Source organism: Crinia signifera, chromosome 2 (assembly GCF_055691185.1).
Source record: "Crinia signifera chromosome 2, ASM5569118v1, whole genome shotgun sequence".
Taxonomy (NCBI): Eukaryota; Metazoa; Chordata; class Amphibia; order Anura; family Myobatrachidae; genus Crinia; species Crinia signifera.
In genome coordinates, this window is record NC_139218.1 from 357,052,787 (window position 1) to 357,079,436 (window position 26,650).

The following is a 26,650-nucleotide window of genomic DNA, read 5'->3' on the forward strand; positions in this document are numbered from 1 at the left end:
GGCTGCCGAAGCGGCGCCGATACGAAAAGAGTGTGTCCCAAAGTCGGCTGGAGAAAGACCCTGATGCAATATACAGCGCCTGAAAACCGACCTGAACTGGAAGTTAGTAAGTGGGGACCCGTCGATGTGCATCAGCCAGGCCCCGGGCAATTGGGGCCGCAACTCCACGTAAGCCAGAGCCGCCGCCACCGGACAGATCCGGCGGTCGCCACTCCGACCCAAATGGACCCACTGCCCCCTGCCCACTACATCGGTCTTTGAGCGCTGAATCTTGCACCATAAACCGTCGTGGTGTACGTCGACGTGGCCGAACAGCATAGGCGAGGGAGATGCCCTGGTTGCGGACACCCATTCGCCTACTCTGAACGCCCATGGAAAGCCATGGCAAAGGCCAGCCTGAAAAGTCGAACCTCGTAATCGTTTGAGCAAATTACTCTTAGGGACCTCGAGATTCGACGCAACAAGCCGGCAACAATCGTCCGTCGCCTGTCGGGCAAAACCGGCCTGGCTCTGGCCGATCCCTTTAGCCTCCTGGAAAGCAAGAAAGACTTGGTGATGTCTCTCTTCCCACCAAGACGCAAAAAGAATGATATGCCTGCCAGAGAGCGTCCAACAAAACTTCTGGACTTACCCTCCGTGTACAGGTTCCATACATAGGCATTAATAAGACGCTTAGCGCTCTTACCTGTGCCACCCTGTTCAAGCATGAACTCGCTCCAGCGCTCCCATGAGGCCAAATAAGCTCTAAATGTAGCTGGCGCTAGCGACCGCAGGGCCAGCTCCTCTACCCCTCCAGAGGCACCTGCCATAAAAAGGATGGACATGGTTCACCATACTTCTGGGCTACCGGCACCAGTTGCCTGAATCTTACCCATTCGAAACGGGACAATGCATACGCTACTTCATTAAGTACGCCTGGGACGTGCTTGACTCGCAACGTAATGTTGTTCGCCAAGCACATCATCACCATCCGTGCTAAAATACGCAAAACTGGAAGGGAGGTTGACCTTAGATTGTGTAATGGATTGGACCACCCCTAAGTTATCACACCAAAAAACAACCTCCCTGCTTCCCAATTCTGCGCCCCAGAGCTCTAAGGCGACCCTTATTGGAAATATTTCCAATAATAGCATATTCTTGGTCATGCCGTCTCATGCCCAAGATTCGGGCCAAGCCTCTGCGCACCAACGTCCCGCATAAAATGCGCCGAATCCGGAAGATCCTGCAGCATCTGTATATAATTCCAACTCCGCATTTGCAACGGCTGGAGCTTGCCATATGCATATGCCGTTGAAATTATCCAGAAACATTTCCCACACTTTCAGATCCCCCTTCATTTCTGAAGATAGACGTAGAAAATGGTGGGGTTTGCGAATCCCGACGGTCGCTCGCTGCAGTTTTCTACAAAATATTTTGCCCAAGGGTATAACTCGACATGCGAAATTAAACAGGCCCAATAGAGATTGAGCCTGTCTAAATGATAACTTAGCAGCCGCGATGGCATAAGTTATTTCGTCATGTAACCGGCGTACTCTATCTAGTGGAAGTTTACACAGACCTAGCTCAGAATCAATTTCAATTCCGAGGTACACCAAATCAGTAGTAGGTCCCTCTGTTTTTTCCCCTGCCGCGGGAACCCCGAAATCTCTAAATAAATCAAGCGCTGCTTCTAGTAACCTAAGGCACAGGTCAGAACTTGGAGGACCCACTTAAAAGAAAGTCATCCAAATAATGAGTAATGCTGTCAACTCCCGACACTTCCTGCAGGCACCACTGCAAAAATGTGCTAAAGCGCTCAAAATAAGCACATGAAATGGAGCAACCCATGGGCAAACATTTATCTATGTAAAAACCCCCATTCAATTTAAATCCCATGTACTGAAATGCGTTCTTATGCAAAGGTAATAGTCTAAAAGCTGATTCAACATCCAATTTGCACATGAGGGCACCAGGACCAATTTTCCTAATGATGTCTATAGCATCCTCAAATAAACAATAATTAACTGTGCACAAATCGTCATTGATGGCGTCATTGACAGACGACCCTCTAGGACAAGAAATATGCTGAATCAGCCTGAACTTCCCTTTAACTTTTTTGGGAACCACCCCAATAGGGGACAAAATTAGTCCCTCAACTGGTGGTGTTGAAAACGGGCCTGCCATGCGACCTAGTTTTACCTCTGCTTCAACATTTTGGGCCAGTTGGTGGTTTTGTGCAATCCTTGATTGCGTGTGGACCTCCGCAACTGAGACAAAGGTGCCGAAAACGACACCTGTTTCCCCGGCTGCACTGCCCATTATTAAATGAGTAGCACTTACCATGGCCAGGCTTAGTATTACCTCCCTTATTAATGTTATTGTAAGGCCTACTCCCATACTTTCTTACCCACCCCTTAATTCTCAGCAGCCCTAATAGGTGTAGCTGATTCGGCAACTTCGCCATATAACTGTACGTCTTTTTTACCAAAATCATACACCTCCCGGCCGTGCTGCTTCCTCCTAAACTCTTCGTCATAAATCCGCCAACCAGGACCGACGTAAGAGGTGTAGGGTTTATGAATAAGAAACTGGTATCTCACCAGGTTCGCATATTCATCTGGATGTGCCTCTAAATAACAGGCCGCAAAAATAAGTATGCCTCTTACCCAGTTATTATAAGTGCGAAAGGCATCCTCGCTAGCGGGTCCTTTCTTCCTTGCGGCTAGAAGGGCCCGCCTATCCTTGCTTGTTAAAGCAAAGATATCTACGTAGCGCCCTTTTCTGATCCTATCCCTTGCCCTAGGACGCAAACCCCGCTTAACAGCGGTGTTTGCGCATATGCACCGCATCGGACTCGACCGATACATTAGAGGATCCCGAGCTATGGGACCTATATTCTCTACGCCTCTTCCGCCTGCGTCTCCTCGTGACGCCGTCCGAGGATGACTTATCCTCGGAAGACGTCGATGCCAACGAGGAGTCCGAGGTTTCATTTCTGCGCCGTCTCTTCCGAGCCTTTGCAGATCTTTTCCGCTTAGCTTTCTTCTCTACAGAAGAATCCTCTGACCCACCACTGCTAGACCCTGCATTATCCTCATTTGTCCAGTCAGGATCATTCGTGGACTCACCAGTATCAGATGATGCTGCCCTTCTTCTTCTACGGTCACCGCCTCCTCGACTCGACGATGGGCCTTCCATGACTTGTTCCCTGGAATCTTGACCTGTCAATAGAGGTTCGTTAACAACCCCCATCACAGGTGGAACATTCGGCGAAACCCTTTCAGCAGAGGAAATGACATTTCCCCCTCGCGCCGCAGTAATAGTCGGAGCTATCGCTTTGGCTATGAGGTCAGATACTGACTCCAAAGTTGCCGAAGGGGCAGTTCCCCCCTGCCCACCTGTCCCGGTGGTTAACAGAGGAGCCACTGCCGACACCACCGCTGCCCATATAGATGTAAGCGCCGATGTGTCTAATGACACGGTGTTACCTTCTGTGTTTCTCCCTGCAACCGCGTCCGCATATGAGCGACCCGGTTGCGTCCTGGCCCCTTGTGGCGCCACATTGGTATCCCTTGTTTTCTCCGCGACCAACCTTCTCCTCGCTGTCCGTCTAGATCTGGCATTAGATTTCCTAACCCCCTCTTCCGGATTCACTTCTGAATCACTTTGCTGGTCCCCTTCACTAACCCCGCCTTCTTCGTTTGAACCAGCAAAGGGGGCTTGCTCTTGCACACCGGATTCGCTGCTCTGCGAATCCACTTCATCTGATTCACTGCATGGGGATACGGATTCAGCTGAATCCTCGCTATTATCCTGCCACGTAGCTACCGCCGATTTAAACATTGCGAATTCGGCTTCAGTTAGCTTATGCCTCATGCCCTCAATAAATTGTCCCTTGGGGTTGCTAACATTACTAATACCACCAGATGGCGCTGCCCTACCATTTCTATTCTTCCCTTGTCCCTGAGACCTCCTGCCATTACCTCTTCTTACAGCAGAGGGCGCTCCAGGCATAGAAGTGCCTGCCACACACTCTGCGCTGCTGTAAGTAACACCCCTGCTATTTCTTCCCCTGGCCTGCCTCACACAACCCTCAGTGCTTATATGCACAGGGCCATCTTTATTATAACTAGGGCGCGCTGCCCTTCCCTGTCCTGCCTTTCTACCTTTTTTACCTTTTTTAACTAAGGGTGGGGGACCGGAGTGACACTCGGCCCCCGCACCCCTTATTTCTGATGATGAGGCGGCAGCGTCAAGCCTAGTGCCTGCGCTCCGCCTAGTAACCCGGCTGGCTGCTGTCTTGGGAGGGGGAGAAGCAGGCTCTGTCGCCTGCGTCCCCGCTGCCCTCCCCCTTGCGCGCTCCGGAGCGGGCCTAGCTAACCGCCCGCCGCCGGAGCCTCGCGCGGCAGGAGGTGCATCCGCACTCCTGCTCCTTCCATACCCTGCTCTCCCCCTCTGCCGCCCGCCCGCTTGCGCTACCCGGGCGGGCGAATCAGCAACTTGCGGCCTACCCCGCTGGCGTCCGCCCGCCCGAGCACCGCTGTCGGACGGCGCCATCCTCCTGCATCTCCCTCGCCGCCCGCCCGCAGTACTCAAGCGGGCGGGCGCAGCCACAGCCCGCGGCACCCCTGCAGGGGCGATTAACTGTGAATAATCCATGGGGGCTGCAGCATCCGCCTCAGCCCCCGTTCTCCGCGCTGGTGATGGGGATAAGCCCCTCTCTTCACCGCGCGCTGGAGGCCTGTTCCTGGGCCTGACTAAAACAGCCCCAGCATATCTAGTGGGAGCCCCCACTGATCTTTTAGGCCTCGCTGCCATTTAATAAGTTAGGAATAGAAAGAAAGATAATAGGGAAAAGAAATGAAGGGAAAAGAGATTAAGCTTTATTAGTTGATAGTGTAAGAGAAGAAAGATTAGGAGAGAAAGAAAAAAGGGGGATATATAATCACAAATTTAGTTGTAATTAAGAAATGTTGTACTCAACAGTCCTCTTCAACGTTTCCTGAAGCAAGAGACAGAATCTTCTGGAAGCAAGAACATCACCCCATCAATCTCCACCTCTGACCTCAACCAGCCTATCCTGAACCATCATTCAAATCAGCCAACCCGTCAATCAAGATAAGCCGCACCCCCGGGCCCAGATCAAGTGTGTGAGCTGAGGATTCCTGCCAATAGCCAGGTGAGTTTATGCTGTTTTCAGCCAGACAAGCTGGCTTCTACAGTCTTTGCAAGAGCGGCTTACAAGGCCAAGGTAACTGTGCCTGACCACTCCCGGAAAATAGGGGTGACGCCCCCATTTCCGTGGCCGCCCCTGTCCCTCCTTGCTTGTCAATCAGGCAGAGGCGATCACATTTTAGCTATGTGAACACAGAACCCATACAATCACACAATCATGGCCCTGCCCTCCCTGTACAAGTGCATTTTACAGAACTATAAGGTGTGTTCCCAAGAATACACAATGTAACACAAATCACACCATGGAACCCCCAAAGCTGTCTTCATACCCTGGGATGAGGCCATCTAAGTTGTTTTTTATTAACATGAATAATTGTGGTACAGCGTTGTCAATACATCACATGTTATTGGCAGGCGACAGGGGGGGTCAAAGGGGACACCTGTACCGGGCCCCAAGCTTGTGAGGGGCCCCTAAGTTCTGACGGCTGTAAGCATAGTTGTGGCAGTGCAGTGCCTAGAAATGGTTTATAAAGGCACCTGCCTGGATTCCTATAAGGGTACTTACCCAGACACCCCTCCAGTATTAATGATTATTAATTGTGTATTTTTTAATAATAAAAAACACATTCAATATGCAGTATACTAAAAATATTCTGCTCAAGGGGGCGTGGTTAGGGGGGCCCCAGAGATATCCGTGTACCGGGCCCCAAGATTTCTGTTGCCCCTGGTTATTGGAGCAGGGTTGCCGACCCTCCCGGAATTCTCGGGAGTCTCCCGAAAATCGGGTCCCCCTCCCGGCCCCCCGGAAGGGTGGGCAACCCTCCCGGAATCTGGGGGACCCCCCTGAGCCCCCCGAATCGTGGCATGTAAATGCCGCAATCCGCGGGTCTCAGAGGAGGGGGCAGAGCTAAAATGGCACAATCGTGTCATTTTAGCCCCGCCCCCTCCATGGAGATCAGTCATTTCTCCTATTACCCGTAATGGGGGCGTGGCTTAATGATGTCACGGTCAAGCCCCGCCCCCGATCGGGTAAGGAAAGTCTCTTCTCCGGGCTTCTCCCGGAGAGGAGCATTTAAAATTCGGCAACCCTGTATTGGAGTGTATGTATTTTCAAACTCAGCAAACGATATAATAAAATATATCCAATAAATACCGTCACAATATTCTATGATCTATGCAAGAATATCTGCAGGAGAACATACGGGTGTGGATCGTATTGTCGACACCACTTAGCTCGACAATCATTAGGTCGACACCATTGGGTCGACAGGTGGCAAGGTCGACAGGTGTCTCGGTCAACATGGGTGAAGGTCGACAGGTGTCAGGGTCAACAAGGGACAATGTCAACATGGGTTAAGGTCGACACAGCGTTAGGTCGACATGGGTTCGGTCGACATGGTTTTTTGTACTGTTTTTTTTTTTTGCCCAAATGTCGATACAGTCGACATGGACAACGTTGAAAGTCTACCGCAGCCCCTCGCATTGATCGCTACACTCGCGATGCTCGGCACACTATTTCATTCTCCCACCATGCCCTAGTGGATGGTAGGGCATAAAATACCGCCACATGTCAGGTCAAAAAACAGTAAAAAAAACATGTCGACCCTCCGACCTGTCGACCTAATGCTGTGTCCACCTAAACCCATGTTGACCTTGTCCCATGTCGACCTTGACACCTGTCGACCGAACCCATGTCGACCTTGACCCAACGGTGTTGACCTAATGACTGTCGACCTAAGTGGTGTCGACAATACGACCGTATCCCTTACATACATTAGAGCCTTCATTTTTTATTTCGCCCCCCCCCCCCCCAGAACTATACCCAAACATTAACATCAACCCAATAAACATAAAATGTGTTAACTACAATTCCAATCACGTGATGTAGCATATCATTCTTCACATTGCTGCCTTAGTGCACATCCGCCTTCAAATGCTAGACACTCTGTATGCTTAGCTAGTGCAGGGTTGCCTACTTTTGATAAATCATTTCAGGGAGAAATAGAAAAGCCAGGGGGCAGGCCTTGCGTCGCCAGGGGGCGGGCCTTGCATCTCCAGGGGTCCCCTACAGTATTTTGAAAAGCATGCAGCCCAGGGTTGCCTACCCTCCCGGCTCCCGGAAAGAGGGGCAACCCTCCCGCAAAACCACCTGGCTCCCGCGACCCCCCCGCCGGTACCCGCGACCCCCCCTTGGCGGGGGGGGGGAGGTTCTGCGGGTCAAATGACGCAAATGGCCACGCCCCCAACACGTAGCCGCCCTTGTGGCTCCGCCCCCTTCCCACCCCTTTGCATTCCCGGCGCCTGAAAAGACCCTCACTGTCTAATGTGCTGGGTCACGATATATCCCTGGTGGGTCTGTAAGGCTGTAGGCTCCTCCTCCTGTTTCTGCAGTAGTGGCAGTCAGGTGGCCGGGCTGGGGCTTCCTCAAGCCTGTTAAGGCTTAATGTGCCGGTGGATCATGTCATGGTTCCTTCTCTGCCGCATGACATCAGCGGCACTCGCAGTGCAGCTACATAGCTCTCTCTGTCTCCCAGCTGCAAGAAGCGAAAGAAGACAGCTCCGGGACTGTGACATCGCACTGGCCCAGGTGGCATTCGGTACACTGCCCCCCCAGCCCAGCCCGCCACTGCCTGAGAGGGGAGTCTGGGGAGAGTGGCCGGGCAAGGAAGGAGAAGTTGTTGGGACAGTGGGGACAGTGCCAGGAGAGCAGGGGAATGCATAGAGCGCCAGTGAATACAATTACCCCGCCCCTTACAGAGGCTGTTCTCTTATCTCGATGACGCCGGCGGCATCACGTCAACATCTAGCGCATGCGCAGTTCATATCAAGTGGGGCAGATGGTTCTTGTGCAGAGAGAATTAGATTTGGGTGGGGTTTTACTTCATAGTGAGATTTATATTGCAGTGTTAAAATAAAGCAGCCAGTATTTACCCTGCACAGAAACAAAATAACTCACCCAAATCTAATTCTCTCTACATATTTTAGATCTGCCCCCCCCCCCCCCCCGCAGTGCACATGGTTTTGTCCATCTCATAAGGAATTTGCCAGAAGGAGTGAACGAGAATAACCCCCATAGTTTTGGTGTTAATAAAACAGAGTCAATGCCAGTGGAGTCCAAAGCTTGTCGCACCCTAAGCCAAAATTCCCTAACCAGCGGGCATTCCCATAACAGATGCCAGAAAGTACCCACCCCAGTCGAGCACCTGGGACATGTAGAGGAAGAGTGCTCCCCAAATCTAACTATCTTGCCTACTTTTTAAAGAGTGCATAAAATGTACAGTGTATATGGAGCTTACTCTAGCAGTGTACTGTACATCTCTCTGCAGTAAAGTTATAATAAAAACTAAATAGTGCTAGCTCTGCTTTTTAAGCTGCTATTAATACTGCAGAAGTTTGAGATTTGTTTTATATTCTTGATAGAGTCCGTCTACTTATATAATCCCCCTTCTGAGGAGCAGTTAAACTCCACACAGACATAGGCATTCATCCACACTCACACCACTTATCTAAGAAATAAGAACGCTTACAACTGAATTGGGCTTAAAGAGGACGGCTTATTTATTTTGAGCAGGGGCGGACTATTTGAATCTAACTAAAATTTATGTCCCTGCTAAGGTGGCGGGCAAAGAACGGCATGCAAAATAAATCACATCGCTGGTAAAAATAACAAAGTAATAAAAATAATAAACTCCGGATCCAAGGGCCTCCTGCCCTTAATTGCCTAGGACCGGCCACCTGCCAGCGTCCATGACAACGGCACAATTTCGAAGCGGACTTTTCAAAGGGGCCACTTGCCCTTAAGGTCAGGGGGTTGACCTTCTGCCTCTGCCCCTGACCTCGCATATCACTAAGGCAGAGCTCACCACTCTGCCCGAGTCAGAAAAAATTGGGCCACCTGCCCTAACCTACAAATGTCCGCAACAATTTACCCTATCCAAAGTAAATGATTGTTAAGGTCCAGATGTGGGCCCACCTGGATCGGTGATGCCCACATCTCGACATCAACCACCAGCTAAATGTAAATACGGCTCTAATTTAAACTACCGTTCTTTCCGCCAAACCAAATAAGCCGACAACAACTAAACGGATAACTTGCGAACGACTTCTTAAAGCAAATTCTAACTAACAATTGGGGCGGGAGGGAGGGCAACGATTCCTGAAGCAAGAGGCAGAATCTTCTGGAAGCAGGATCATCATCCCATCAATCCCCACCTCTAACTTCAAAACAGCGTATCCTGGACCATCATTCAAATCAGCCACCCGTCAATCAAGACAAGCCGAACCCCCCGAGCCCAGATCCAGTGTGCGAGCTAAGGATTCCTGCCAATAGCCAGGTGAGTTTATGCTGTTTTCGGCCAGACAAGCTGGCTTCTACAGTCTTAAACTCCACACAGACATAGGCATTCATCCACACTCACACCACTTATCTAAGAAATAAGGACGCTTACAACTGAATTGGGCTTAAAGGGGATGGCTTATTTATTTTGAGCAGGGGCGGCCTATTTGAATCTAACTAAAATTTATGTCCCTGCTCTAACTAAGGTGGCGGGCAAAGAACGGCATGCAAAATAAATCACATCGCTGGTAAAAATAACAAAGTAATAAAAATAATAAACTCCGGATCCAAGGGCCTCCTGCCCTTAATTGCCTAGGACCGGCCACCTGCCAGCGTCCATGACAACGGCACAATTTCGAAGCGGACTTTTCAAAGGGGCCACTTGCCCTTAAGGTCAGGGGGTTGACCTTCTGCCTCTGCCCCTGACCTCGCATATCACTAAGGCAGAGCTCACCACTCTGCCCGAGTCAGAAAAAATTGGGCCACCTGCCCTAACCTACAAATGTCCGCAACAATTTACCCTATCCGAAGTAAATGATTGTTAAGGTCCAGATTTGGGCCCACCTGGATCGGTGATGCCCACATCTCGACATCAACCACCAGCTAAATGTAAATACGGCTCTAATTTAAACTACCGTTCTTTCCGCCACATCAGTTCAATCAGTTGAACTGACCCGCCACCAACCTAATGACAAAATCTCCCTCAACTAACCCTCTAATCTTCTCAAGGCGTCTATCAAATTCTGAAAGAACAAGTCCATGCCGACTATAGAGAGATGCACCCCATCCGGCCTATACAGGGTCTCGTTTCTAAAGGATATGGCCTCGTGCCTGACGACCACTCCGCCCTCCACTACTATAGCCCTGCCGACAACTGAATTAATCCGCCTCCGTACCAAATCAATGGCACCCGGATTAAGTGCATCCCTCCAAACCCTTCTAGGAATAATCTCTGACCAAAAGAACCGGCAAAATCGCCATTCTCTGATCAAATCCAGCATTAAATTCCTAATCTCAAATCGTATATTGAGACCGGAATTATGCGTGAGGTCGTTGCCCCCCAGGTGAATGATGACAAAAAGCGGGTAACCAAACGACCTAACCGACTCCTCCAGAAGACCCCTCAAAGCGGGCCACCTCATACCCCTACGCCCCAGCCAACGGATAAATCGCGTCTCAGGGAAACGCTCAGTATCCGTGGTTACCTGGGACAAGGACAACCAATAAATAAATGAATGCCCCACCATCCAAATCATATTGGTGTCCAATCGTTGACCTGTAATTCAAAATAATAAAATACCGTTAGAAATATTGATATAAGCAGACATTGGGAAAATAACGCGCCCGGGAATTCCCTTAAAGGTGATTTTTGATTTCTATATTAAATTGGTAATAACTAATATGACTGTGATATGGGTGATCTATTTAAAACTAGTTATTTTTTGACCCACTTAAATTATTGATAATCTATTCTCATTTTCCGCTCATCATTTAATGGAAAAGTGGGTGTGGGGGGGGGGGGGGGGTCACCCGATTTGACTTGAGGCAAAAAACACAAATCGTCCACCAGTTGGCTAGAGCCTAATTTAAGACTGGTGGTAACACAAAAAATTCCTCAAGGCCCCCCAAACACTAAAGCGCGTTTGGGCGAGCGGCTACTCCTCAAATGGGCTCACTGGACTATGTCGGTCTGATGTATCGCCTAAATGCACCAGACCGCCATCTTCCAAGTGCTCGTATGTCGACCTGAGACCAACCCGCCGAAGCGGCGCCGATACGGAAAGAGTGTGTCCCAAAGTCGGCTGGAGAAAGACCCTGATGCAATATACAGCGCCTGAAAACCGACCTAAACTGAAAGTTAGTAAGGGGCGACCCGTCGATGTGCATCAGCCAGGCCCCGGGCAATTGGGGCCGCAACTCCACATAAGCCAGAGCCGCCGCCACCGGACAGATCCGGCGGTCGCCACTCCGACCCAAATGGACCCACTGACCCCTGCCTGTTACATCAGTCTTTGAGCGCTGTATCTTGCACCATAAACCGTCGTGGTGCACGTCGACGTGGCTGAACAGCATAGGCGAGGGAGATGCCCTGGTTGCGGACACCAGTTCGCCTACTCTGAACGCCCCATGGAAAGCCATGACAAAGGCAAGTCTAAAAAGTCGAACCTCGTAATCGGTTGAGCAAATTACTCTTAAAGACTTCGAGATTCGACACAACAGACCGGCATCAATCGGCCGGCGCCTGTGGGGAAAAACCGGCCTGGTTCTGGCCCATCCCTTTAGCATCCTGGAAAGGATGAAAGACTTGGTAATGTCTCTCTTCCCACCAAGACTCAAAAAGAATGAGATACCTGCCAGAGAGCGTCCCACGAAACTTCGGGACTTACCCTCCAAGTACCGGCTCCATACAAAGGCAATAATAAGCCGCTTAGAGCTCTTACCTGTGCCACCCCGTTCAAGAACAAACTCGCTCCAGCGCTCCCATGAGGCCAGATACGCTCTGAAAGTCGCCGGCGCTAACGATCGCAGGGCCAGCTCCTCTACCCCTCCAGAGGCACCTGCCATAAAAAAGATGGACACTGCTCACCATATTTCTGGGCTAAAGGCACAAGTTGCCTAAATCTTACCCATTCAAAACGAGACAGTGCATCCGCTACTTCGTTAAGCACGCCTGGGACGTGCTTGGCTCGCAACGTAATGTTGTTTGCCAAGCACAGCATCACTATCCGAGCTAAGATGCGCAAAACTGGGAGAGAAGTTGACTTTAGGTGGCTAATGGCTTGTACGACCCCTAGGTTATCGCACCAAAAGACAACTTCCCTGTTACTCAATTCCGCGCCCCAGAGCTGTAAGGCGACCATTATTGGAAATATTTCCAATAATAGCATATTTCTAGTCAAGCCGTCTCGTGCCCAAGACTCGGGCCATCCGCGCACCAACGACCTGCATAGAATGCGCCGAATCCGGAAGATCCTGCAGCATCTGTATATAATTCCAACTCCGCATTCGCAACGGCCGGAGCTTGCCATATGCAAATGCCGTTAAAATTATCCAGAAACATTTCCCACATTTTCAAAACCCTCCTCATTTCTGAAGATAGACGGAGAAAATGGTGGGGTTTGCGAATGCCCACAGTTGCTCGCTGAAGTTTCCTACAAAATATTTTGCCCATGGGTATAACTCTACATGCGAAATTAAACAGGCCCAATAGGGATTGGGCCTGTCTAAGTGTTAACTTAGCCGCCGCCATGGCATAAAGTATTTCGTCATGTAGGCGACGTACCTTATCTAGAGGAAGTTTACACAGGCCCAGCTCGGAATCAATTTCTATTCCAAGGTACACCAGGTTCGTAGTAGGTCCCTCGGTTTTTTCCCCTGCCACAGGAACACCGAAATCCCTAAATAAATCAAGCACTGCTTCTAATAACTTAAAGTCAGAATTTGGAGGACCCACTAGAAGAAAGTCATCCAAATAATGAGTAATACTGTCAGCTCCCGTCACCTCCTGTAGGCACCACTGTAAAAATGTGCTAAAATGCTCAAAATAAGCACATGAAATAGAGCAACCCATGGGCAAACATTTATCTATGTAAAAACCCCCATTCAATTTAAATCCCATGTATTGAAATGCGTCTTTATTCAATGGTAACAGTCTAAAAGCTGATTCAACATCCAACTTGCACATGAGGGCACTAGGACCAAGCTTTCGAATAATTTCTATAGCGTCCTCAAATAAAAAATAATTGACAGTGCATAAATCGTCATCAATGGCGTCATTGACAGACGACCCTCTTGGACATGAAAGCTGCTGAATCAGCCTAAACTTCCCTTTAACCTTCTTGGGAACCACCCCAATAGGGGACAAAATTAGTCCCTCAACTGGTGGTGTTGAAAATGGGCCTGCCATGCGACCTAGTTTAACCTCGGCCTCAACTTTTTGCAATATTATGTCAGGATATTCCATGGCAGAACGTAAATTTCCCCTAGCTCCCGTATTAATTGGGGCGGAAACAGGTAATTGAAAACCCTCTGAAAATCCGGACTGTAAAAATTTTGCTCCATCTCTATCCGGATACCGTTCCAGCCATGGTAACATCCTGACTAATGATATTGGAGTTGGGGCTCTATCCAACGACAGGTGCCGCTGGGCCGCGGCTTTGCTTTGTCGTGGACTGAGCCCCACTTCCCCCTCCAGTTGGTGGTTTTGTGCAATCCTTGATTGCATGTGGGCCTCCGCATCTGAGACAAAGGTGCCGAAAACGACACCGGTTTCCCAGGTTGCACTGGCCATTATTAAATGCGTAGCACTTACCATGGCCAGGCTTACTATTACCTCCCTTATTATTGCTATTATAAGGCCTACTTCCGTACTGTCTAAACCATCCCTTATTCTCAGCAGCCTTGAGAGGCGTAGCTGATTCGGTAACTTCGACATATAACTCTACGTCTTTCTTACCGAAATCAAACACCTCTCGGCCTTGCTGCTTCCTCCTAAACTCTTCGTCATAGGTCCGCCAGCCTGAACCCACATACGAAGTGTAGAGTTTATGAATCTGAAACTGGTATCTCACCAGGTTCACGTATTCATCTGGATGGGTTTCTAGGTAACAGGCCGCAAAAATAAGTATGCCTCTCACCCAGTTATTATAGGTACGAAAGGCATCCTCATTGGAGGGTCCTTTCTTCCTAGCCAACAAGAGGACCCGCCTATCTTTGCTTGTTAAAGCAAAGATGTCTACATAACGCCCTTTTCTGATCATGTCCCTAGCCCTAGGGCGCAAACCACGCTTAACAGCGGTGTTTGCACACTGCACAGTGTCGGACTCCACCGATACATTAGAGGAGCCTGAGCTATGGGACCTATACTCTCGACGCCTCTTTCGCTTGTGCCTGCGCACGCCGCCGTCCGAAGATGAATTACCTTCGGAAGACATCGATGCCAACGAGGAATCTGAAGTTTCATGTCTGCGCCGTCTCTTACGAGACTTGGCAGACCTTTTACGCTTAGATTTTTTCCCTGAAGATGAGCCCCCTGACCCATCACTGTTAGACCCAGCATTATCCTCTTTTGTCCAATCAGGATCATTTGTGGACTCACCAGTATCAGATGATGCTGCTCTCCTTCTTCCACTCTTACCCCTTCCACGACTTGATGATGTTCCTTCCATAGCTTGCTGCGTTGATCCTTGACCTGTCAATAGAGGTTCAGTAACAACCCCCATAACAGTTGAAACATTAGGCGATGCCCCTTCCGCTGAGGAAACGGCGTTTCCCCCTCGCGCCGCAGTAATAGTTGGAGCTATGGCTTTAGCTATGATGTCAGATACTGACTCCACAGTCGCCGTAGGAGCAGTGTTCCCTTGTCCACCTGGACCGGTGGTTAACAAAGGAGCCACTGCCGACACTACTGCAGCGCATATGGATGTAAGCGCCGATGCATCCAATGATACCGTGTTAGTAGCTGTATTACTCCCCCTAACCGCATCAGCATAGGAGCGACCCGGCTGCAGCCTAGACCCTTGTGGGACCCTATGGGCCTCTTTAGCTTTTTCTGCGACTAGCCTTCTCCGTGCTGTGCGTCTCGATCTAGCGTTAGAATTTCGGAACCCCTCTACCGAATTCAAGTGTAAATCACTTTGTCGGTCCCGATCACTACCCCCATCTCCCTCATTTGGCCCAGGCAAGGGCCCTTGCTCTTGGTAACCAGATTCGCTATTTAAAGAACCCACTTCACCTGACTCACTGCTTGAGTACCCGGATTCACCGGAGTCCTCACTATTAGACTGCCACATACCTATAGCTGATTTGAGCATGGCAAATTCAGCCTCAGTGAGCTTATGTCTCATGTCATTAATGAATTGTCCCCTGGGGTTGCTATCAATCCTAATTCCACCAGATGGCGCTGCCCCCTCATTCCTTTTCCTCCCTCTAGCTTGGGTCCTGCTGCCATTTCTACTTCTTGCAGCAGAGGGCGCTCCAGACTGAGAAGTGCCTGCAACACCCTCTGCATTGTCAGCAGCATCACCCCTGCGGCTACTTTTTTCCCTGGCAGCCCTAACACTCTCAGTGCTCATAGGCACTGCACCCCCCTTATTGGTTTTTGGGCGCGCTCCGGTCCCCCGACCGCTGCGCTGTGCCCGCACTTTTTTGACTTGGTTTACTGAGGATGCGGGTCCGGAGTGACTCCCGGCACCCGCATCCCTCATTCCTCTTGATGCGGCGGACGCTTCAGGCCTAGCGCCTGAGCTCCGCCGAGTGACGCGGCTGCCTTGAGACCCGGCAGGGACGGGCGCCGGCTCTGACGCCCTTGTCCCCGCCGCTCGCCCCCGTGTGCGCGACTTCCGTGGGGCTTGCCGGATGAAGTCCTGAACCTCCGGCAGCCCCGCCACGACGCCCTGATCTGCCGGGCGGATGGTTTGCACTGCTGACCGCCGGAGAGGGCGATCCCGCCCGCGTGCCGGCAGCCCTCCGGCGAGGAGAGGGGGATAGTCCCCGCTCATCACCTCTGCAGGGAGGCCTAGCTCTTGCCCTCACAGATTCACCCGCAGTTTCGCCTAGCGCCACATACCTAGCGGGAGCCCCCGCAGCGCGCTTAGGCCTAGCTGACATATTGGAAGGAAAAATCACTTATAGGAGAATTATAGAAAGCAGGGAAGATATTAAAGTATGGAAATATAGCTTAGAAGTAAGAGTAGAAAGAAATAGAGTGAGAAGGGAAAGAAATAGGGAGAGAAGAATATACAGAAATAATAGATCTCTAAAACAGGCTAATAATTGTCTGTACTCAACAGTCCAACGATTCCTGAAGAAAGAGGCAGAATCTTCTGGAAGCAGGATCATCATCCCATCAATCCCCACCTCTAACTTCAAAACAGCCTATCCTGGACCATCATTCAAATCAGCCACCTGTCAATCAAGACAAGCCGAACCCCCCGAGCCCAGATCCAGTGTGCGAGCTAAGGATTCCTGCCAATAGCCAGGTGAGTTTACGGCCAGACAAGCTGGCTTCTACAGTCTTATTCAAAAGTTTTTCCAACAAATCTTTTTTGAAAAAAAAAAAAAAAAAACCAGCAGTTTTCTGAGTATTTCTGTCATAGTGGAGCAGGTTAGGTTAGGATAGTAGGTTTTTATCAGGTTTACTAAACCCAAAACAGCCCATGCAACCAGTGGTGTAGCTAGGTGCCACGGTGCCCGGAGCAAGGGCATGTTTCGCGCCCCCCCCCCCCCCCCCCCCGATTTGTAGCAGGCGGGCCTTTTGCACGGCAAAAAGGGGGCATGGCCTAACATTATACCACACACTGTAATGCCTGTTATACTCTGGACACTAAGTGCCACTTACCACCCCCCCCTCCATAATGCACCTTACACTATATGCCACTCACCATAGTACCCCTTACACAATATGACACACTGTAATGACACATCTCACGTGTGTGTGTGTGTGTGTGTGTGTGTAACTTGTGCTTACCTGCCATGATTCTTGTTCCTGTTGGTCTTTACCACTTTTAATGGCAGCCACCAGCCATGGATGGGGGAGGCACATGCACACACGAGGAGGTCGCAGATGGTAGGGGTAGGAGCATACATGTGTCATGGGTGGAAGCCTCTCATACATGTGTCAGGGGTAGGAGCCTCTCATACATGTGTCAGGGGTAGGAGCCTCTCATACATGTGTCAGGGGAAGGAGCCTCTCATACATGTGTCAGGAGTAGGAGCCTCTCATACATGTGTCAGGGGTAGAGGCAGCAGCACAGGGGGCTCCTCACCTATGTATACAGGTGAAAATAGTGTTTGGCGCTTAACCCCTGATGAGCTGCTGGGTCGAGTTGTCCAAGCTCAGAAAAAGTGGATATAATACAATAACAGGTGACCTGCGCTCAGGCACTAAATGTATGTGTAATGTAAATATACTATTTATGTGTAAATGCCCAATATATGTGGGCTACTAGATGACGTGTAGTGGTCAATATATAAAGAGGATAAAAAGATAAATGTGGTCAGATTATAGCATTTATTCAAATGTTTGCACACACAAAGTGAATAATGGCATACAATTGTTATAAAACCAAAAGTTGTTGCTGCAATGTCAATATACCTGTACACATGGCAATGGATAAAGGGGGGAATAATGGGGCAAAAATAAATTATCCAGACAGTCAGGATGATGAGTGGCTGTATATAGGGGAACTGTGGTGCAGGGAGCTGGCGTCTCGACTCCCTGCAGTGCACAGAACCCCTGGTGTTACCTCTGAGTATCTGTGGTCACCAAGAGGACCGGGTCCTGGTATGGTCCCACATTGTAGGATCGGTCCCTCGTTGCCGCTTCCCGCTGCCAGTATGTAGCTGGGGTCCCGCGGTGTCTGTCACTCAGAAGCCTGAAACTGCCACTTCAAGCTGCCAGAGGTACACTGGGGTCCCGCGGTGTGCACACTGCCGCTTCCACACGGCCGGCGTGCGCGATTTGATGGCGTCTCCATCCCCCTTCTCCTATGGAGCTGCAACAGACATGCCCTGCTCCGGCACACGGAGCTCACTGGCAGGAGGTGCGGGCAATTCAAAGACCCGAGCGCGGTGCTGAGAGCGTGGACAGGAGTCCTCACAATGGCCCTTATTCTGATTGATGCGGACTTTACCGCGTACTTACGGATCGCGTCTTTATGACGTCTGCGCATGCGTGGAGAACGCTACGCGCATGTGCCACGCCTTGACTCGGTACCAGTTCGGCCAAATCCCGTCCAAAACTGTTCGCCGCTATCAGTCGGGAAATAGGGGCGTATTATGGGCGTCATGCGGAATGACACATGGGCGTAGTTTCAAAGTGGGCAAAACGGGGCGGAAACATGGGCGGACACGGGGGAGTACACTTATGTTGGGGGGCGTACATTCGGAAACCACTCCGAATGCACGCGATGAAAAAAGGGCAGAAATGTGCGGTGTCCACAAGTGTACTATTGCTTTGCGGACACCACTCGTTCATGCGGTAGGCGAACGTACGCCTAATGACTACAACCATTAACACCTGAACCCAATAGAATCTACTCCTTTACTCATTACTCACTAATAGGACGCTTGTCAGTGCTTTAATTGAAACCATTGCACTTACATTGCTGTAAGGGTTAATGTGTGCTATGCATGTGTTAGGCATGCTTGTAAGGATATATTGGAATCTAATTGATTCCAATTACAAATAAGCTGTTTTTTATGAGGGTAGGTAATTGAATAAGTGGGTCATGTGATGTATTGCAGAAGATACTTCATAGTGGGTTGTTTGGCGGAAATCCTCCGCTTACGTGCGGTAGCACCGCTTGGCTCCCGTTCGGATGCGGTATTTCCGAGCATACCGTGACGAATCGGAGTGTTTCTCCCGCACACGCATGATTTGTATGTCGTCCGTAAACACGCCCTGTTCTTAAAGAGTGAGTCCGTCCGAATGCGGAGGACACGTGGGCGTTTCTACGGACGATGGCCGCATGCGGAAAAACACCGTGGCGTGCGGACCGCACCGTAAGAATGCGGGAATATCCGCACCGATCAGAATAAGGGCCAATATGGTCAGTATTGCAGAGCTACCTGGGAGGACACAGCAGGGGGCGCCCTGCAAACACTTGGCGCCTGGAGCATGAGCTCCATCGGAGCCACCCTAGCTACGCCTCTGCATGCAACTGCAAGTACTGCAGGGTTGCCGACTTTCAAAAACTCCTCTCCGGGAGAAGCCCGGAGAGGAAGCTTGCATTACGCGTTTTGGGGGCGGGGCTTAACTGTGACATCATTAAGCCCCGCCCCCATTAGGTAAATAGCTGAATTAACTGATATCCATGGAGGGGGCGGGGCTAAAACGTCACGATTGTGCCGTTTTAGCTCCGCCCCCTCCCCTGAGACCCGCGGATTGCGGCATATAAATGCCGCGATCGGGGGGCTCAGTGGGGGTCCCCCTGATTCCGGGAGGGTTGCCCACCCTTCCGGGGGCCGGGAGGAAGGACCCGATTTTCGGGAGACTCCCGCAAATTCCGGGAGGGTCGGCAACCCTGAAGTACTGTAAAAGTTAATGCAGCAATTATCCTGGTCACTCATTTCTTATTCCTGCTGCAATGTGTACATTTTCTTACTGGTGCAAATCATCTAATATGCAGTTCATTATTTATTTGTACAGAACTAGAGCTATACATTAATTTGTAAGAAGCACAATGAAGAAATGTAAAATGTAACCTAAATATGTAGGAAACTGCAAAGCCAAAACCCTCCACTAGAGGGAACATGGAACCTTTCTATTCTAAGAATGGGAACAAAACCTTTCTTCAGTGACTAAACATACCACTTATCATAAACCCTATTTCAGTATTAAGGCCCCCATACACATATGCGATATGGTATAATTTATCTGGATTCCGATGGTTCGGGCTGAAAAACTGTGTGTAAATTGACATGTGTTTGAAATCCCATCCGATCCGCCGCATGGTCGGACCGCCTCCCAGCGACTGGGAACAGTATCACATGCGATATATAATATGTCAAAGGAGCGCAAGCAATGTATCACATGACATCCTGCTGCCCAGGAAGGTCCCAGGCTGTGCAATGGGGATCAGATGGCCACCCACTGCTGTGACTTCTCACAGTAGTGTATGGCTACCTTCACATTTCACTATTGTTCAATAAATGTATTGGTAATATAAGGATTATGTAATTCTTATATTACATTTGGTCTGAGCACTCTACAATCATTATATATGTCTATTATGCCAATTAAAATGAAATAGCATGAAGCAAGAAGGATTTGAAAATTAGGTACTTGTTTCCAAGCACGGCGCCCCCGATTTTGATCGAAGTGCATCTTATTGCATTGCATGCAACATAGCGGCACGCGATGCGATTCGATTTCTAATTGTACACGCACCCTGATGGGTGCTTACAATGTTACATGCACCCCCATTGTCAACACCACCCCCACTATCAACGACAACCCAAAGCATGGCGAGCGCAGCGAGCCCGTGAGGGGCGGCGGTATGTGTCCTCCGACCTTTTCATACCCCCACTGTCCACGTCATGGAGCGAGCGCAGCCCCGCGAGGGGACAAGGATTACTTTACATGTATTCCGCGTCCCCTCGCGGGGCTCGCCACGCTTCGGGCTCGGTGGCTCGCTGTGCTTGCCACACTATCTAAAATCAACTCCACGCCGATGTGGATAGTGGGGGTATGAAAAGGTAAGAGGACGCGTACCGCCTCCCCTTGCGTACAGCTGCCCCTCGCGGGCTCACTGTGCTGGCCACGCTTCGGGTTGGCGTTGATAGTGGGGGTGGCGTTAACAATGGGGGTGCATTTAACATTGTAAGCACCCATAAGGGTGGTTGTACAATTAAAAATCGCATCGCATCGCATGTCATTTGCTGGCATGCGATGCTATGCTATATTTCATTGTACAAGCACTCCTGTTAATTTAACGGGAATATCGCATCGCACGCATTGCACACCACTAAATATGGTATGCTATGGTATGCCATGGGCGCCGTGCTAGGAAACAAGTACCGAAAATTATATATGCAGATGTAGCCATGCTCAACGTTGCCATGCCAATCGCCATGTGTGACATTCGTTATGATTTGCGCAATCCTGTCACCATGCGCATGTGTTTAATTCACTCACGCGGCTCATAGAAACACATTGGCGGAAATTTACTAAGAATAAGAATACGATTGTTCGTTTTCATATTTTTAATACGAATGACTACGACTGCATACGGCTGTTTTAGCCGTATGCAAATTTGTATTCCGGAGTGGAATTTACGAGACAGTCAAATACAACTGCTTTGTACTCCCCGATGTCATATTCATTCGTATTAGTGGTCGTATATACAGCCGCTAATACAAATTTGTAGTCAGATCCATGCAAGCTGCAGTGTGTAAAAAATGTAAAAAAAAACGGCGTGGGGTCCTCCTCTCCCTCCTCCCCCCCCCCCCCCCCCCCCCGACCAGCACCAAGGCTGAAAAAAGACAGCCAGACTCTCGAAACGTGTCGGTGGAGAGGGACTGTGCCACTACTTGTTTTGCATCCTGTGACTACCTGGCCTAGCGGTGGATGGCCATATACCGCTCTCTCAGTATTGGGGAGACAACCCCTGACCCCACTAATATCTTCAGGATCTGAACAAAAAAAGATACCTTGATAGGAATATTCCCGATTGTATACATGTGAGTACGGTATGCACCGACTACTCTTTTCTTCTATTTCCCACCGACACTGAGGTGATCCAGAATCGTTAAAGATACCTCGATGAGCCTGTACACATTGCACTTTGTGTGAGTGAGGGTACGATATCCTATTGGGAATCCTCTCCCCCTCTTTTGTATTCCCCACTTTCACACCGTTCTCCTAATCAATACACTTTCTTTTACCTTTGCATGGAACATTCTCATGTGAGACACCTATATCAGATACACGACCTTTGGTATTTCTGGATACGAATACATCTATTTTTTTTTACGAATTTCCTTTAGTAAATTTCCCCATTGAGTGGCGATAGCGCAGCAACTATATCTGTATATTGTTTTTCTAGTAGGTAATGCCCTAACATTGTGGTTCCCATACCTCGTTCTTCAAGTACCCTCAACAGTTCACATTTTCCAGGTCACATGTGGATTTATTGTTGGTGATACACAGCGCTTCTGCTGGGAGACTTGGAAAACCTTAACTGTTGGGGTACTTGAAGACCGAGGTTGGGAACCATTGCCCTAATATATAGGTCTCTTAAAAGAGAAGACATGCATAGCAATCGCTTGTGAATGTCGTTATAAGTAAATATGTACTGGCAAATTACTATTTCCATCCAGCTGATCATACATAGATTATTTTACCTTCGCCGTATTCTTAATGTCAACGGAAAAGATCAGATTATCTTCAGAAGATATCTCAAGACAAAATATTGGCGCAGTGTGACCACGTAGTATGCTGCTTGCCTGTCTAGATATGGAGAACGAGAACAAATTAGATATTATATAGACTATATTAATTAGGGAATAAAGCTAGACTTGTCAGTCATTTGGAGTTTAATAATGTCGAATAAAAAAAAAATAATACTTGTAAATGAAACCCCCCTCCCACAGCATCCTCCAAGATTGGTAGGTGTGACCATCAGGCTTACCGTTGCAATACCAACACAGTAGTATTGCATTAAACAACATTACTACCCTACCAGCATTCTGCGCCTTTCACATTGCACATAATTACGGGTTCATGCCGGTTTGACCCGGTAATTGGTGCGATGTGAAAGGGGTTACCGGTTACAGCAAATCGGTAACAACAAGGCAATACCAGGAGGTTAAAAAGAACAGTTCTTACCGGTTCATTGCTGTGCTGCTTTGCGGTGTGATGGGGTTAATCGGGTCGAGCGACCCATTTCCCATTCACACTATGGAGGAGGCAGTACTTGGAGCAGCGCCAGCTCTAAGCGCTGCCTCCTCCCCGCCCCCTGATGACGCTCCGCCGCACACACCCCGGATGATGTCAGTGAACCGGCAATATTGCAAGTTCGCTGATGCAATGTGAACAGACCGCACATGCAGGGCCGCACCGGGACTGAACCGTTTCAAAATCCCTGTGCAAATCTGCATTTGCGGTCTGAAAGTGGTATTAGAGAAGATGGAACATTGGCAAAAGATAGCAAAGACTTTGGCACTGAATCAGAGCCTAATACCAATCAGGTGGCTAAAAAATACATTTTAAAAAGTATTGGTATATTATAAATAAAGTAATCTTACCCAGAAACATGAATATTCCACATCCGGATGAAGCGCTCTAATCCACCGGTCACCACAATATCAGTTTTCTTGCAGAAAGCAAATGTCTTCACCCCTTTAGGCACCCGGAATACTTTCTGGTCTCTGCTCGCTCTCATCTGCGGTTCCCCATTGGTAAACTGTCCTCGTCTTAGAACCTTAGTGAGGGGTTTGAAGTCCCACATCTGCTGCTCCACACCTGTTTTTCCAACAGCACAACCTTAACAACAGATGGAAATCTGACCTTGACAAAACTAATTGGAGAATCAAGAGTGGATATGACAAGTCTAGTTTTCTGGAGAACAGAAGCGAAGCATACGTATAACATTGATAATTGTCCCACGGGTCGTTACCGATATCCTCCATCATCCTGCATGTACAGATGAGGGAGAACATTGTAAACGAGGGCCATGCTGTATGAATGAATGAATGAATATTTTTTCCATTTAGATTAGAATCTACATCTAGGATTAGAGGCCTTGGGTAGGAATGGTTGAATTGCCAGTTGGTATCCGGAGCCTTTATATACTGTACTGGCATGGAATACAAATATTGGCTCCTCTGGAAAAAGTTAGATTCATTTTGTGCAAATAGAATTTAGCAGCGAAACACGTCATTTCACACCCAGTGATAAACTCGTCAGCTGCGGAGATTGCGTTCTGTGGAAAGTCCATAACGGACTGTGGGACTGGTTCTGGCAAGTACATAACTGTAGCTGCAGAAGTCAAACCTTCTATCTTATGCTAATGTGTAAGTCCCTTCATCTAATGCAGGGGTCCTCAAACTATTTTGCTCTGGGACCCCATCAGACAATAAAAATAGAAGGTCATCACATCACATGCATAGTCAGCAGACAGCACATGCACCATGGTGGATGCATAACATGATGTGAGTAGTCTAAAATAACAGACAGATTTTTCAGACTCTCTACCCCATGGTGAGAAGGTTGGGACCCACTTTGGGGTCAGGACCCACAGTTTGAGAACCGATGATCTAATGCCTGAGTTCATGCCCGTGAAAGCAGAAACCTGTGCTGCCCACTGATTTTACACTGGCCACCGGAACCATCATTATTAGCCTCTACACTTGCACTAACAAGTTTAACCCTATGAATGCCAATACCTCTGTGAGAGATATTCACAAAGGGGGGTATTCATTTCCAAAATGAGAAATAGCGACGGGCACCTATTCAATGCTGTCTTGCCCGACAGCATTGAAGAGGCAGATCGTCAGAACTGTTTTGCAGAGAACGGCCGTGAATTGTCACAGTCACGGCCGGATCTCGATAATCCACGGTTGTTTACACGGACACACCCCCTTCTTGCCAAATCACGTCCTATATTTGGAAATTTTGCATTCAACTGAATATAAAGTATATAACCAGAGCTGCGCTGACAATTATAACAGTTCTGTTCTTTGGTGTAGTTGGGGTATAACAGGAATGGAGTTTGAATAGGAAGCAGAAATGAGGGAGGAGTAACGAACAGAACACAAATGATAGCGGTTATTCCGTGCAAGGGCGTAACTACCATAGGTGCAGGGGGTGCAGCTGCTATGGGGCCCAGAGCTGAGAGGGGCCCACTTTGCCTGTCAAAGTATCATGTGCTATATACATTTTTCAGCATAAGTTGGTCAATAGGGGCCTTTACAAAATTTTGCTATGGGGCCCATATGTACATAGTTCCGCTACTGATTCCGTGTATAGTACTTACAGACACATTGGGGGTTATTCTAGTTCACTCTTTTTGACAAAATCCTTCTTAGATGGACAAAACCATGAGCACTGCAGGTGGGGCAGATGTAACATGTGCAGAGAGAATTAGATTTGGGTGGGGTTTTACTTCAAAGTGAGATCTATATTGCAGTGTAAAAATAAAGCAGCCAGTAATTACCCTGCACAGAAACAAAATAACTCACCCAAATCTAATTCTCTCTGCACATGTTACATCTGCCCCCCTGCAGTGCACATGGTTTTGTCCATCTAACAGTGGCAAACGCAGGATTTTCAGAAGGGGGTTTCCAGAGGGGCGGAGCAAAGCACGGAAATGGACACTTAGGTGACCCAGTATATGCCGGGTCAGTTAAAGTATTATAGATAGACCAAATGTATATAAATAATAAAAACAAATATATATATATATATATATATATATACACATACATACAGGGGCATCATCAGCAGTGTAGGCCCCTGGGCATAGCAATGTATTGGGGCCCCTACCGAACCTCCAGCGGTAGGGGAAGCTTTGATGTCCCACAGGTGGTAGGGGGTATTATATCAACCGCTCAGCATGTAGGGCCTGGATCAGTAATTTCCACTAATTACCCCTTTACTGCACAGATGGTGGGAGATGAGGGTATTGGGCTGAATGAAGGGGCCCTGATAAATAACTTCCAGGGTGGTAGAGGATGTTTAATATGCAGAGGAGGGTGTATAGTGGAGTGGGCTTATTATTCATAATTTCTGGTGGGAGGACAGCTTGCTTGACTGCAGATATCTCCAGTTCTCGGAAATAGATTTCTTTGATTTTAATGGAATTGAAAACTAGAGAATCCCACCTACCAAATGGTACTGGGGTCTAGGGGATCAGTGTTCAGGAGGCAGAGCAATCTGCCAACAAGTATATAAAACTACATACCAGGTGTGTGGAGCTGGAGCAGTAACCAGCTGCTGGAAGGCTGATATCTCTGGTTCTAGAAACAGTAGAGACAAGCTACTAGTGCCCATCAAAGGGGGAGAGTCCCAGCTTTTGGAATATACCCTCAGAAAAACTCTAAGTCAGACAGAACCTGAAAGATCTGACTGGGAAGAGCAATTAACAGGCTTGGATGGGGACCACTGTTTTGAAGTCAGATATCTCCGGTTCCCAAGGGTCGATTTTTAACATTCTTGTACCCATGGAAAGAGGGGACCCTCAGCTTTCAGCCTAGGGCCCTTAGACTTCTTGGGGGGGGGGTTTCTGGGTACTCGGAAACCCCCCCTGCGTGCGCTACTGATCTAAGAAGGAATTTGTCAGAAAGAGTGAACTAGAATAAGGCCCTTTGTACCAGGGAAATGCAAGTAATTCTGCCGCCAAAGGTGGAGTGCGACACATATTTCCCAATACAGGTTTTCAAAACTTCTCTTAATCCCTAGCAAGAATTTGTAATTTCCATACTTTAAGGTGGCCATACACACGCAGATTTATCTTCAGATCTGGCTGGTTGGAACAAAAACATGGTTATGGACAATGTTCCCTCTAATTTTACGAAGTCTGTGTGCGGCATAAGATTTTGGCTGTGCAACTTTGGAAGGAAATTAAAATTAGTGCGCACAGCTTAGAGGGAACACTGGTTATGGATGAGAGCAAATGACAGTTGACCATTTGCTTGGAAATGCTGGAAAACTGACAA

General features: G+C 48.7%; 1 protein-coding gene across 4 annotated transcripts in view; it reads right to left on the reverse strand.

Moving 5' to 3' along the window:
* The window catches only part of LOC146057955 (cilia- and flagella-associated protein 337-like), a 91,158-nt gene that overhangs the window by 49,792 nt on the left and 14,716 nt on the right, over positions 1–26,650 (reverse strand). For 3 of the 4 annotated variants that reach the window (XM_083169836.1, XM_083169838.1, XM_083169835.1), the window contains exons 8-9: positions 23,240–23,477; positions 22,337–22,442 (exon numbers count right to left, since the gene is read on the reverse strand). In XM_083169836.1, coding sequence (XP_083025962.1) covers positions 22,337–22,442; positions 23,240–23,477 — 344 coding nt within the window. The remainder of the gene's footprint in view (positions 1–22,336; positions 22,443–23,239; positions 23,478–26,650) is intronic. The other variant, XM_083169837.1, reaches the window with a different exon arrangement.